The sequence below is a fragment of the Procambarus clarkii genome, chromosome 81 (assembly GCF_040958095.1).
Source record: "Procambarus clarkii isolate CNS0578487 chromosome 81, FALCON_Pclarkii_2.0, whole genome shotgun sequence".
Lineage (NCBI taxonomy): Eukaryota > Metazoa > Arthropoda > Malacostraca > Decapoda > Cambaridae > Procambarus > Procambarus clarkii.
This window is the reverse complement of record NC_091230.1, coordinates 25,817,760-25,833,130: the sequence shown is the minus strand read 5'-3', so window position 1 is coordinate 25,833,130 and position 15,371 is coordinate 25,817,760. Positions and strand designations below refer to the sequence as shown.

The 15,371-nt window shown below is 43.6% G+C and overlaps 2 protein-coding genes across 7 annotated transcripts in view; both read left to right on the top strand.

Annotated features, from left to right (window-relative positions):
- The first annotated feature begins 1,284 nt into the window (after positions 1–1,284).
- On the top strand, positions 1,285–1,773 carry LOC138358103 (S-antigen protein-like). Its single transcript, XM_069315588.1, has one exon. It carries the CDS (start codon positions 1,285–1,287, stop codon positions 1,771–1,773), a length of 489 nt encoding a protein of 162 aa, XP_069171689.1.
- Positions 1,690–15,371, top strand: part of LOC138358011 (oxysterol-binding protein-related protein 8-like) — a 148,659-nt gene continuing 134,977 nt past the window's right edge. The window contains exon 1 of one of the 6 annotated variants that reach the window (XM_069315476.1): positions 1,690–2,573. In XM_069315476.1, the coding sequence (XP_069171577.1) occupies positions 2,531–2,573 (43 nt within the window). In that variant the 5' untranslated portion in view covers positions 1,690–2,530. Of the gene's footprint in view, positions 2,574–5,311; positions 5,537–15,371 lie in introns of those variants that run through there. The other 5 variants (XM_069315475.1, XM_069315472.1, XM_069315473.1 and 2 more) reach the window with 5 other exon arrangements.

Sequence of the window (15,371 nt, the reverse complement as noted above, 5' to 3'; positions counted from 1 at the left end):
CCCCTGGGAATACCACATGCTGCCCCTGGGAATACCACATACTGCCCCTGGGAATACCACATACTGCCCCTGGGAATACCACATACTGTCCTTGGGAATACCACATACTCCCCTTGGGAATACCACATACTCCCCTTGGGAATACCACATACTCCCCTTGGGAATACCACATACTCCCCTTGGGAATACCACATACTCCCCTTGGGAATACCACATACTCCCCTTGGGAATACCACATACTCCCCTTGGGAATACCACATACTGCCCTTGGGGAATACCACATACTGCCCTTGGGGAATACCACATACTGCCCTTGGGGAATACCACATACTGCCCTTGGGGAATACCACATACTGCCCTTGGGGAATACCACATACTGCCCTTGGGGAATACCACATACTGCCCTTGGGGAATACCACATACTGCCCTTGGGGAATACCACATACTGCCCTTGGGGAATACCACATACTGCTCTTGGGGGAATACCACATACTGCCCTTGGGGAATACCACATACTGCTCTTGGGGGAATACCACATACTGCCCTTGGGGAATACCACATACTGCTCTTGGGGGAATACCACATACTGCTCTTGGGGGAATACCACATACTGCTCTTGGGGGAATACCACATACTGCTCTTGGGGGAATACCACATACTGTCCTTGGGGAATACCACATACTGCCGTTGGGAATACTACATACTGCTCTTGAGAATACCACATACTACCCTTGGGGAATACCACATACTGCCCTTGGGGAATACCACATACTGCCCTTGGGGAATACCACATACTGCCCTTGGGGAATACCACATACTGCCCTTGGGGAATACCACATACTGCCCTTGGGGAATACCACATACTGCCCTTGGGGAATACCACATACTGCCCTTGGGGAATACCACATACTGCCCTTGGGGAATACCACATACTGCTCTTGGGGGAATACCACATACTGCCCTTGGGGAATACCACATACTGCTCTTGGGGGAATACCACATACTGTCCTTGGGGAATACCACATACTGCCGTTGGGAATACTACATACTGCTCTTGAGAATACCACATACTACCCTTGGGGAATACCACATACTGCCCTTGGGAATACCATGTACCACCCTCAGGTTACCGATATACTGCCCACAGTGTAGCCGTATACTATAATTGGGTTTGGCAGGTACTGCCCTTAGTGTAACCATTGCTCCCTCAGGTCTCCCCCATACTGCCCTCAGTGTGACCACATATTATCCTTGGGCAACTCCTCCAGCGCTCTCTGTGAGACTATGTACCGCCCACGCACCGCCCACGGGGCGACCACGGACCGCCCACGGGGCGACCACGGACCGCCCACGGGGCGACCACGGACCGCCCACGGGGCGACCACAGACCGCCCACGGGGCGACCACGGACCGCCCACGGGGCGACCACGGACCGCCCACGGGGCGACCACGGACCGCCCACGGGGCGACCACGGACCGCCCACGGGGCGACCACGGACCGCCCACGGGGCGACCACGGACCGCCCACGGGGCGACCACGGACCGCCCACGGGGCGACCACGGACCGCCCACGGGGCGACCACGGACCGCCCACGGGGCGACCACGGACCGCCCACGGGGCGACCACGGACCGCCCACGGGGCGACCACGTACCGCCCACGGGGCGACCACGTACCGCCCACGGGGCGACCAAGTACCGCAACGACCACGCACCGCCCCCGGGGGAACATGTACCGTGGTGGCAACAGTTGCCGGCGTGGTGACCTGTGGTGAAGGGCAGCAGGGCGCGGGCCAGAGTGGGTGCAGGAGGCGGCGAGGGTGCAGGTGGTGGAGAGGCTGCCCCCGGGGCACGCCACAACAGCACCGCCTCCTCTCCCTACGCCTCCACCTCGCCAGCAGGGAACCTTACCTGCAAGCAAGAGCAACAAGTCCACTATAATCCGCACTATGTATTTGGACTCCATGACTGGTAAGAGAGGGAGCAGGAGAGCCTGGCACCGTGCCTCGTGTCCCCTTCACTCCCAGCGTAAGACTGGCCGCCCAGCTCCCCGCCCACCCGCCGCCCGCTCTCCCCCGCCCACCTCTTACCCTCCACTATACACTTATTTATTTACAACAACTTAACGATGACAAAATGCCACGTAATACACCAAAATTATATCAACAAATTGTAAACATGACATCACAATAGTTGATGTATTGTAATATCAGCAAGTTATATTTCAGTTATACTATTAAAACAAAATTATAGTATAACTTAAATAATAAAAATATTTATGCCAAGAAACCATATATATAACATCTTATTACCATGGTTTTCACAAATCAATGGCAAATAATTTTAGGCCGGTATATATAAGGGCGAGAAGACCCGGGTGTGTGAGGGAAGGTGTTCCCGGCGCCCCGGACCCTCCTCCGCAGGGCCCTGATCCCCTCTACACCCCTCCTCACCTCACACCTTATTGTGGCCAATAGAGTTGAGTTAGAAGTGGGAGTGCGAGGTTGTGCGTGGTTGTTTTCCTGTGATATAATGGAATTAGCGAAGAATGTTGAGAGAGAAACTATCGTGCCTGGTATGTACCTGTGTGTTGTGGGTGGGGGTGGCAGCCCTGGACACTCGGGTGGTGGGTGTCGGGGGCCACCGCCGCTACACCTGCACTCTATCCGTTTGGCACACCAGGGGGGGGTGGGGGGGCAGTCAGGTCACCTGTGGTGACACTAAGTCACACTCAGGGATGGGTCATACTCATGTAAGGGGTCATACTTATGCAAGGGGTCATACATATGCAAGGGGTCACACTCATGGAAGGGGTCACACTCATGGAAGGGGTCACACTCATGGAAGGGGTCACCCCCAGGAAAGGGGTCACCCCCAGGAAAGGGGTCACCCCCAGGAAAGGGGTCACCCCCAGGAAAGGGGTCACCCCCAGGAAAGGGGTCACCCCCAGGAAAGGGGTCACCCCCAGGAAAGGGGTCACCCCCAGGAAAGGGTCACACTCACGGAAAGGTCATACACACGGGATACCCACAATAATAACACATTAGGTCAATGAATAATCAGTGTTTGTATTATTAATCTACAATTTGTATGTATATGTATGTTTGTATGCGTATGATTTTAATTACTGTAATATATTTTTTGTAGCGAGTTCATGTTTTAAGAGAATTATTTGGAGATAGTTTGTTTCTGCTGAAACAAGACCATACACTGGGCATGTGGAGATGTTGGTCCTCGGGTAAATTTGGTTTTCCGTTGTCAAGAGCATGAAACCTGTACTTAGCCTTATTAAGGTCCACTTTGACTGTTATGAGACTAGAAAATAGCACTGATATACAATCCATCAATTATTGGGAGGGGAAAAAAGTATGCTCCTCACAAGACATTTGAAATATGTTTCAACCAAATGTGTAAGAACATAAGAATAAATGAAACTGCAGAAGGCCCATTGACTCATATGAGGCAGCTTTTATTGATACCCACCCAAACTCCTTCGTGTATACTGTATATCAAACCTTTGAAACAATCTAGCAGTCCCATGTCTAAGATGTTACCCTGTTATTTATCTAGATCAATAGCCCTATTTTCAAACCAAAGTCTTTACTAAATCTAAAATTCTCCAATTTATATCCATTGTTTCAAAACAAGTTTGTGTGCAGAGGGTAATGCATCACTTAGATGGTAAGGGGGTATATAACACTACAACTTTCAAATCAGATCTATAATGAAGTACATCAGTCTGTCTTTCTATTTTGGTAATACATATAGTAACGATGATCATAGTACATACTTTTTTTTATTATTTTTATATACAAGAGTTCTTACATTCTTGTACAGCCACTAGTACGTGTAGCATTTCGGGGTACATTCCAATTTGAAATATTCTGACGTACAACCCAATTAGAAAATAGAAATCAGAATGTACTTTTGAATTTGGATAAACTGGAAAAGATTTTATATTTATGTGGCAAAGGCAAACTTAACTAACCTAACCAAACCTTCCTAGGCCTAATACATCTTATGTGAGGTCTAATATATTACATTTGTATGCTATACTAGGCCTAGGGATATTTGTTTTTTAGCTTCATTTTTTTCAGACTATAAAGTGAATAACAATTTTACTAATTACTTAGTACATCAAACTTTGTACTATGGTGCACACAATTACAAAAACTACTATATAAACAGGAGGATGGGTTGAGTACACACCAATTTGGGATACCTGTCCACATTACTATCTAAAGTTAACACTACAACTTTCAAATCAGATCTTTAATAGAGTACACAACACTAACTTGAGATTCCTGTCCACAATATCACCTAAAGTTATTTAATACAGTTCAAGATGGGCCCACACAACTATCCAGAAGCAATGAGCTTGTACACAAATGTGATGTATCCATTGTGTGTAGATTCTACAAAGTACACAAAATACATATCCCCCATTTAAAATCTTTACATCTCCCTCCCTCCCTGAAGAATAGACTACAGTAGCATACAAGCACTGGTCTGTGATAACCAGACAAATGTTTCTTTTGCACAACCAAAGCAGTTTAGAGATTCTTATCGCCCAAGGTATGCAAAATGATGAAACTCATTTTGGCAACATGGTGGCAACTAAATCATACTGATATTTCAATAATTGAAACATTTGTAACTGAATGGATAATATTTAATAAAACTATAGAATTATCACATTGCCACAGGTCTAGTTTGTACCTTCAAACTAAATGTTATAACTGTCATGTGTAAAAAGTATATACGGTATAATATCATAATACAGGTGAACTAATATTTATAAAGTAATACAGGTGCACTAACATTAATACTGTACAGTAATGCTAATAATAATGAAGGTGAAGGAAAGGCCTAGTACAAGTGTAAATGTAATATTTAACCAAATTTTTTAATGAAACCTATATACAGTACTGTACATCCTGTCTCAAGATGCTGTCAAACATTATTCTGAACATTGTTTGACAGCACCATGATAAGGACTCTAGGTTTCATTTGAAAATTTGGTTTAATATAATTGTATGTGCCATGCCTTTTCTCTTTATTCTAAATAGTTAGCCATATTTCAACTGCCAGAAATATGGATTTACTGTCCCTCTACCATACCTTGAGGTTACCTTGAGGTGCTTCCGGGGCTTAGTGTCCCCGCGGCCCGGTCGTCGACCAGGCCTCCTGGTTGCTTGACTGATCAACCAGGCTGTTAGACCCGGCTGCGAGCAGACGCGTCTAATGGATCCATATACGGATCCGTCCACCATATACAGTATTGCCAGAATTAGGCTGGGATGTTGATACTTATAGCAGGTGGCTACAGGTAATGAGTGTCCAAGTGGTGAACATTCCAATTGTAATCTATATGGTATATGAACATGAGCTGCGACTCAATCTCCAACACTATTTGTGAGTGCCCTGTTATCAACGACTTCAGTGTGGAATGAGATACTTTCAGCTCTGTAAACTACTACATACACTCATGAATACTAGAAGATATTCTTGTGCTCTACTCAGAATTTGCTAGTGCAGGTTAGTAGACTAAATTCACATTTCATGTTTTCTCCTAATTCATGTACAACTAACCATGGTCTCCTAAGCTTGGTGCCTTCTTTTGATAATCACTTACTATCCTGTGAGATGAGGATATTAGATGAACTCATAGCCAAGTCTTGATCTCTATACTATGCTTTGTAAACCATCATGTAGAATAAGGCAGCAGTACATTGCTGTGTATACCTAAGCTTATTAGTAAGACAAAAACTGTGTAACAGCCACAGAAGCCTTGTCAAGAAGCCTTGTGAGCCAGGACCAAGTCTTTTCCATCCTACTCCTGCTTGATGTGACTGTTACATACAGGTACAGTGTTGTTTGGTGTGGGCATATCTTATTGGTGAAACTCGTCTAGTTCTAATAGTGTACTGTACTGTCTTGGTAATTACAGCTATCAGGTGTCTGAGTGGTAGTAGTGTAGAATATTTGATCTTGCAACAATTGATCCAATACCACCATTGACTGCCATGAGACAGATCCACTTTACACAGATATATCATATATATATATATATATATATATATATATATATATATATATATATATATATATATATATATATATATATGATATATCTGTGTAAAGTGGATCTGTCACTATATATATATATATATATATATATATATATATATATATATATATATATATATATATATATATATATATATATATATATATATATATATATATATATATATATATATATATATATATATATTGTGACGGTAAAGCGTTGGTGTTCGGCTGTTTCAAAAGCTAGGGGCAGGGCCTCGTCACATTAGAGAGAAAAAAAAAGCTGGAACTTTCGTCTGTGGTAAGGTAATGGGAAGACACACAAAACACAAGTAAATTAACAATGAAATTTTAATTACTTTAGAAAAACAAGACATGAATAAAGTTAAGCACATAAAATATAAAAGACAAGTCAACAAACAAAATAATATGAATAATCACTGGCAAATGAAAAGTTACGTTAAGACAAGTGAGTTACAGTGATAGCAAAATAAATATGAATGGAGCTGGAATATTGGCTTCGAGCTGCCACCTCCCTTAGTACACGAAAGCCAAGGCTTATTCTACCAGCAAGAGATGTCAACTGCAAGGAGCACTGAGGTATTCTGACAATACTGGGCCACTGCAGCCCAGACATCAACTTGTGGCGGAGGGCAGGTGCGACGGGACACCAGCCAATCAGCGACAGGCAGGCAATGGACAAGCAGTTTGCTGATTTACGGTGGCGGTAGCTAGCAGGTGTCACTGTGTGCTGGGTACGATTTGCTCTCTGGGCAAAACGTTTGGCGATACTTGCTGGACGTATCTTCTATATTATCTTTTGTTTTTACGTACTTTGTAGGGAAGAGCAGGCTCAATCTCTCTTGAAAGAGATTATCGTCACAATATATATATTTTATGTCTGGGTATATCATTTGTCTGGCTTGCTTCTCCCATAGGTATATCAGCTTGGCACTTTTATATCTAGCATATTTCTGACCTTGCTATATCAGCCTAGGAAGGTTTTGCCTTGGTTATATTTTTATACAGGCACATTTCTGCCCTGGGCTTACAGTATCAACTAAGTGCCCATCTGACCTGGGCGTATCAGCTATACACGTGCACATCCTAATGGGTCCACAAAATTGCCTCCATTTTTAGCTTACCCAGTTACAGGTTATCGAGTAAATATTTGAAGCGCGAGAGTGACGAGGGGAAGGAAAGTGGGTCAAAGGGGGAGGAATGAGAGTGGATTGGAGGGAAAGGGATGGAAGGGAGGGAGATAGGTAGAGCGGAAGAACAGAGGTGGGGAGTGCGCTTAGAAATCATGTTTTAGGTGAACATATATTATCATGCAACTCGCGATGTTAAAATCTCTTGAATAAAAGGCACTACAAGGAAAGGCAGTATTCTGTCAGGGGGTTGTGCGCCTCACGCACGAAAACAATATATAGTAAACAATATATATAGTCTCCGTGGTGTAGTGGTAAGACACTCGCCTGGCGTTCCGCGAGCGCTATGTCATGGGTTCGTATCCTGGCCGGGGAGGATTTACTGGGCGCAATTCCTTAACTGTAGCCTCTGTTTAACGCAACAGTAAAATGTGTACTTGGATGAAAAAACGATTCTTCGCGGCAGGGGATCGTATTCCAGGGACCATAGGATTAAGGACTTGCCCGAAACGCTACGCGTACTAGTGGCTGTACAAGAATGTAACAACTCTTGTATATATCTCAAAAAAAAAAAATATGTTTAACTCTCGAAGATTTGCCAGCAGGCTGGTCCCTGAGATAAGGGCCGCAGCTATAAGGCCAGGCTAAAGGAATATAATGAAGTATTTCTTCTTCAGTGTATATCTTCAGGTGGAACAAGCTGAGGAAGGAGGTAGCTCCTCCCTCAGCTCAACTAGAAGTCACAGTTGAAACGCACCATCTATTCTCGTGATTTGACAAGCGTCAGATTTGAAGTGGTCTTGGCTAATCTAATGAAAATGCATGCGAAGAGCATCTGTATATTACGGTACTTATAATTTAAGGCAAACAAGCACCATAATATATTAATGCTTTTCCTGCGCATTTTATTAGACTAATCAACATAACTTAAAACCCCCAAAAATTTGTTTGTGGGGGTTGATATCGTTAAAATGCATGGACACCACGCTCTATAACGAGTCGTCCAGATGTCGGAAAGATCCTCAGTTGGATTGGTCTAGAAAGATACATTTGAGTAAAACTTAAAACAAATGAAACCATTACGTTATTGTCTCTGGGAAGCCGGTGGGCCAAGCGGACAGCACACTGGACTTGTGATCCTGTGGTCCCGGGTTCGATCCCGGGCGCCGGCGAGAAACAATGAGCAGAGTTTCTTTCACCCTATGCCCCTGTTACCTAGCAGTAAAATAGGTACCTGGGTGTTAGTCAGCTGTCACGGGCTGTTTCCTGGGGGTGGAGGCCTGGTCGAGGACCGGGCCGCGGGGACACTAAAGCCCCGAAATCATCTCAAGATAACCTCAAGATAGATACAAGCACATCAGTGTTATAATAATGTTATGGGTTTTGACCTTTATATGTTAAAGTGGGTGAGTGCGTTTCCTGGAGGGCAGGAGAGCGACTGGGCACGAGGCTGTGAGTGTGGGCGACATAAACTGTTAAGGAAGGTGCTGATGGCGGGGATCGTGTATAAATCAAGCGAGCGGCCAACTGTGACAAGCACAAATTATATATGTAGTTTACCATTTGTTCTGCGGGCTGTGTTTCTGAGAACTGGAAGTGGATACTATTGTTGAAGACCCCTGTGGGTTTTCTCTTGTATGAACTCATTCAAGCTGATCCTATATCGATGTCTCACTTGCTGGATTAGTAGGTCAATAGGAAGTCAATAGTTCGTGGGTCAATAGGAAGTCATGTGTTCCAACGGCGCAACTATTGAAGTCATGTGTTCCAACGGCGCAACTATTGAAGTCATGTGTTCCAACGGCGCAACTATTGAAGTCATGTGTTCCAACGGCGCAACTATTGAAGTCATGTGTTCCAACGGCGCAAATATTGAAGTCATGTGTTCCAACGGCGCAACTATTGAAGTCATGTGTTCCAACGGCGCAACTATTGAAGTCATGTGTTCCAACGGCGCAACTATTGAAGTCATGTGTTCCAACGGCGCAACTATTGAAGTCATGTGTTCCAACGGCGCAACTATTGAAGTCATGTGTTCCAACGGCGCAACTATTGAAGTCATGTGTTCCAACGGCGCAACTATTGAAGTCATGTGTTCCAACGGCGCAACTATTGAAGTCATGTGTTCCAACGGCGCAACTATTGAAGTCATGTGTTCCAACGGCGCAACTATTGAAGTCATGTGTTCCAACGGCGTAAGAGTGTAACAAGAGACATTCAACTAAGCGTCCTGCAGGGAAGACTTTATTTAATGTATTAATCAGTGGGCTGCAAACTCGTGTCTAGGAAACCCTCGCATTTCCTAGGCATAAGTTTGATTCCTAGGTTTCATTGGAACCATCACCACTGTGTCTCCTCTTAATCTGAGGTGCGAACCCACCACAGTACCCCAAACCATCACCGCAACAAATGGGGTGAGAATAGCTTGAGCTACCTCATCACTTTGTGTGTATTTTACCTCAATAAACTTATTTCAATTTCAATCACCGCAACCAACACGATTACGTCACACAAGCCTCATAGTACACATAAACACAAAAATGTATCTTATTCTGATTTGATATACTTGAGTGATAAGTTAGGCATCCTGTATTATATGCTAATGTGTCAGAAAAGTGTCATAGAATGATTATATCTGAAAGGTGTGGTTGTAAATTTACACTTGAAAATGTGTAAAATTCGTTGAAAAAAAATATAAAAATTAACAATCTCCCTTACTATTTAGGCTACAGTACTGAAACTTGGAACAATTGCAGCCCTTTTCATATACAACTAGTCAAAAAATAATGGTTGACATTGAACAACTTTGTTTCCATAAGTAACGCTCCCTTAAGAGAGTAGTGATGACGAGGAACGACTGCTCATATGGCCTTTTGTAACACCAGGGGCCAGATTCACGAAGCAGTTACGCAAGCACTTACGAACCTGTACATCTTTCCTCAATCTTTGGCGGCTTTGTTTACAATTATTAAACAGTTAATGAGCTCCGAAGCACCAGGAGGCTGTTTATAACAATAACAGCAGTTGATTGGCAAGTTTTCATGCTTGTAAACTGTTTAATAAATGTAACCAAAGCCGTCAAAGATAGAGGAAAGATGTACAGAATCGTAAGTGCTTGCGTAGCTGCTTCGTGAATCTGGGTCTAGCTCTCGTGCGGCAGCAGTCAATGGTGATAAGCGCTGTCAACCGTGTCGGCTAGTTATAAACGACACTGTTATTTTTACAGTACGTCGCATTTTGACGTATACTTTACCTAAGGCAAAAACTGATGTACAAGAAAATGGCAGTGGCTCGGTACCAGTTTCCTGTTCGTGGGTCCTCTGGTTGGTTAGGTTAGGGCAGTTTAGTACGACGGTTTCTTAATGTAGGGAGCGGTCGTGAGAGAGGGCTGAATTTATTGTGCACCCAATCACAGATTGATCACTATTCTATATTAAAATTGCACAAATATATAGACCAAGATCTACCGATTAAAATCTTAAATTTAAAGAAATTCAAAGATGTGGAAAATATTAATGGTCAGCGAGCACAAATGTAAAGTGGAGGAGCCACGGCACGCTCAGAGAACACGCTGAACACTGTAAACACCAGAGGCCAGATTCACGAAGCAGTTACGCCAGCACTTACGAACCTGTACATCTTTTCTCAATCTTTGGCGGCTTTGTTTACAATTAATAAACAGTTAATGAGCTCCGAAGCACCAGGAGGCTGTTTATAACAAAAAAACAGTTGATTGGCAAGTTTTCATGCTTGTAAACTGTTTAATAAATGTAACCAAAGCCGTCAAATATTGAGGAAAGATGTACACGTTCATAAGCGCTTGCGTAAGGGCTTTCGTGAATCTGGTCCCAGAGGTCCACCATGCCTCAATCTTCAGCCTGCACAAGTATCGCTGGCACCACACCAGAAGCTTTCACAAGAACTTTGCAAGTCTACTGGAGACGATGAGTCACAATAACGTGGCTGAAGAATGTTGACCAGACCACACATTAGAAGGTGAAGGGACGACGTTTCGGTCCGTCCTGGACCATTCTCAAGTCTGATTGTGTCTAACAATCAACTTGGGAATGGTGGACCTCTGGTGACGGACCGAAACGTCGTCGTCCCTTCACCTTCTAGTGTGTGATCTTGTAACACCGCTCTAAAATGTAATTGTAACACCACTATAATGTATACTAAACTAATGATGTAAACACTACTACGTATCCTGAGTAACACTTCCCATCGGTTGCAGTTGGTAACACTGTTATTGAACACTGTAATATGAGCTGACATATGGTTACACCGGCACCAAAAGGTACACTGCCAACAAGGAAATGCTACACAGGACTAAATAACGCTGCCACCATCTGCCTTCACCAGTGAGACTATATCAAGCAACGAGGCAAGAAACATTGCTTGACTTGGAGAGTACTTTCTATGACTGTCATTAATTATGGGACGGTTGTCAGCCACTATATCCAAAAGGCTAAGAGGATTCAACAATTGACACAGACGGGAAATTTAACATGAGTTTATTGAGACCAAAATTATGCTAATTACCACTTAAAAATCCTACTCTAACATTGGCCAATAGTTAAGAGATTTAGACATGGAACAAAACCTCAGAGATCACACACATTACCTTAAGACCTCTGTCTCTCCCTCTGTCACCTCCCGATGTTCTCCACAGCCCTCTCTGGATCCCGGTGTCCAGCACTCTGTCCCTAAGTCCCTACAGGACCAATATATAACCTCGAAAAAGGGGGAGGGGAAGATTTACTGTTGCTACCTAGATCAAAAATGCCAGGGGGGGTCGGGCCACACGTGCACAAACACTTAAAAATATTTCAATTAAGCTTGTTTGACATTCACCATACACTCTTCAAGAGAGGAGTTATTAATTACGTGTGTGACTGACCTCTGACCTGGCCAAAAGGGGGAGATCCATGGATGTTTACACATAAGAATCTGGAATCTGATTCCATTGCAATGTTTGACAAGAGTATCATGAAATATTACATACTTGAAACTATGCTGACTAAGACTAACCCAGGAATTTTTTAATCAACATACAAGATAATCCAGAGGTCATCTGGGCTGACCTCTTGGAGAAGGCTTCCCTGTGTGTGAACTCCAAGGGGGGAAGGTCATGGGTGTTACAATCTGGTCAACTCTCTACTGGAGTTACCGGATCAGCCTGGGTGTAATGGCTATGAAGCCCTGCAGGCGGCGAAGACAGTGCTTCATAGACTAGACAATCACCATGGAAGGCTGGTACGAGGTCTTGCTCTCTGTCTAATGGTTTTGAAATTGCATGTACAGGACGGTACGTTGAGTGCTTATCAACTGGAAACAAGCCACTGTTGAGTCAGGTTTATCTTGGAGTCATCGCAGCGCCTTGCACTGCGACGTGTGTTTGAGCTGTGTTCACCATCACTCTTGGTGCATCACACGGCACCAGCCGCCACGTGAAGCATGGCCACAAGTCACTGTATCGTCTCGGGCTCTTCCTCACATTTACTTCTCACTATTTGCTCAGCCAGGTAATCGAAGACTAATTTCTTGGTTAATTCATCTTACAAATTATTGTGTATGTTACAGTTTACAGAAAAAAACACATCGATCACTGTCCGAAGACTTCATTCAGCTCTGCAGAGGTGGGATGTGTCCCCAAGATACAGCAAACATTTCCTCAATGGATCGCGACACTGAGGCGATGGAACAGGAAACCAGCCTCTCTTGAGTCTCTAGTTTGTTTAATGAGTTCCTCACTCAGCTTCTTTAGGAACTAAAATGCACATTTACCCATAGCCTATTGTCATGACTATAAGTGTTCTAGGCCCCTGTATTTTTCTGGATCTCCCTGAAGTCGGTAGCCTGAGCACCCTCAACTCTACCGTATGGTAGATGCAATGTAGATGCGCGCACGTAGTTCCACACAACCTGTTTACCCTGCAACCATCCCTCCATGGTTGCAGGGTAACTCCATCTGGAAGTTTGTGACTGTTGTCAGGTCTGCACATTTGAAGTTCCCTTTGTGCTGAACACTTTGATGTAGCCAAACTTCCCTTGATGATGTCATTGACTGCCTCATGTCTAGCAGTATTTTCCCCTGGCTTAAGATAGACGAGACCATGTTTGCCATATTGGTATACGGACGCATAGCCCCAGATACACTGGTGTTCGGTGAAGATAGGGGCAGCACGACACAGGGCAACACCAATACTTAGGGCCCCATGGTCCAGGCGGGTGCCCAAGGCAGAATTGGGGATAGCCAACAGGAAGTGCCAGTATAGGGGGCTTGCACAGCGAAGAGGCACAGTTTGTCTTTCCCAGAAGCTGCTTCCCGCATTGCCAAGGTAATATTCTCCACTATGGGGTTATCCAATTTTGTCTATTTGCACACAGAAGGTATAGCCCCGCTCCTAAGAACATAAGAACAAAGATAACTGCAGAAGGCCTATTGACCCATACGAGGCAGCTTCTATTCTATAACCACCCAATCCCACTCATATACTTGTCCAACCCGCGCTTGAAACAATCGAGGGACCCCACCTCCACCACGTTACGCGGCAATTGGTTCCACAAATCAACAACCCTGTTACTGAACCAGTATTTACCCAAGTCTTTCCTAAATCAATTTACCCAAGTCTTTCCTAAATCAAATCTTTCCTAAGTCTTTCTTCTTTCCTGTGCCAAGTAAGTTCACTACGGGCTCACCATAGCCCGTGCTACTTGGAACGTTTTGTTCCCAGTAGCTGAATCTATAACAACAACAGCAGCAGCTTGTTTGCAGTTATTTGGAAAAGTTGGTGATGGTGAAGAGCCTGCAAGAGTGTCCCATTGACGGGCTCCTTCAGTGAATTTGGGATCGTAAATCCAAGTGGATTGTGACAGGTACTCTGGCAGGATCTCTCACTAATTCACTCGCAGCACTGGTGCTCGATGATAACAATACAGGTAATCCTATATATGTTCCCTTGCGTATACCTGTATCAACGAGCCTAATTGGGAGTTGCTTTGTCCCCATTGGTCATCTTTCAGAGGGAAGTTTAACACTTTATATATATATATATATATATATATATATATATATATATATATATATATATATATATATATATATATATATATATATATATGTCGTACCTAGTAGCCAGAACACACTTCTCAGCCTACTATGCAATACCCGATTTGCCTAATAAGCCAAGTTTTCATGAATTAATGTTTTTTCGACAACCTAACCTACCTAACCTAACCTAACCTAACTTTTTCGGCTACCTAACCGAACCTAACCTATAAAGATAGGTTAGGTTAGGTTAGGTAGGGTTGGTTAGGTTCGGTCATATATCTACGTTAATTTTAACTCCAATAAAAAAAAATGACCTCATACATAATGAAATGGGTAGCTTTATCATTTCATAAGAAAAAAATTAGAGAAAATATATTATTTCAGGAAAACTTGGCTTATTAGGCAAATCGGGCCTTGCATAGTAGGCTGAGAAGTGCGTTCTGGCTACTAGGTACGACATATATATATATATATATATATATATATATATATATATATATATATATATATATATGTATGTATATATATATATATATATATATATATATATATATATATATATATATATATATATATATATATATATATAACTGAAAACTCACACCCCAGAAGTGACTCGAACCCATACTCCCAGGAGCAACGCAACTGGTATGTACAAGACGCCTTAATCCACTTGACCATCACGACCGGACAAAATGAGGTGATAGCCGAGGCTATTTGAACCACCCCACCGCCGGCACTCGGATAGTAATCTTGGGCATAGCATTTTACCAAATCACCTCATTCTTTGGGGCTTGTTCGCATTTGTGTTCCTCACGTGTGCCCCAAAGAATGAGGTGATTTGGTAAAATGCTATGCCCAAGATTACTATCCGAGTGCCGGCGGTGGGGTGGTTCAAATAGCCTCGGCTATCACCTCATTTTGTCCGGTCGTGATGGTCAAGTGGATTAAGGCGTCTTGTACATACCAGTTGCGTTGCTCCTGGGAGTATGGGTTCGAGTCACTTCTGGGGTGTGAGTTTTCAGTTGCATATTGTCCTGGGGACCATTCAGGCTTGTTCGCATTTGTGTTCCTCACGTGTGCCCCAAAGAATGAG

Excerpts from the sequence above, each read along its gene's own strand:
- LOC138358103 (XM_069315588.1), top strand. The coding sequence starts at position 1,285 with ATGTACCGCCCACGCACCGCCCACGGGGCGACCACGGACCGCCCACGG.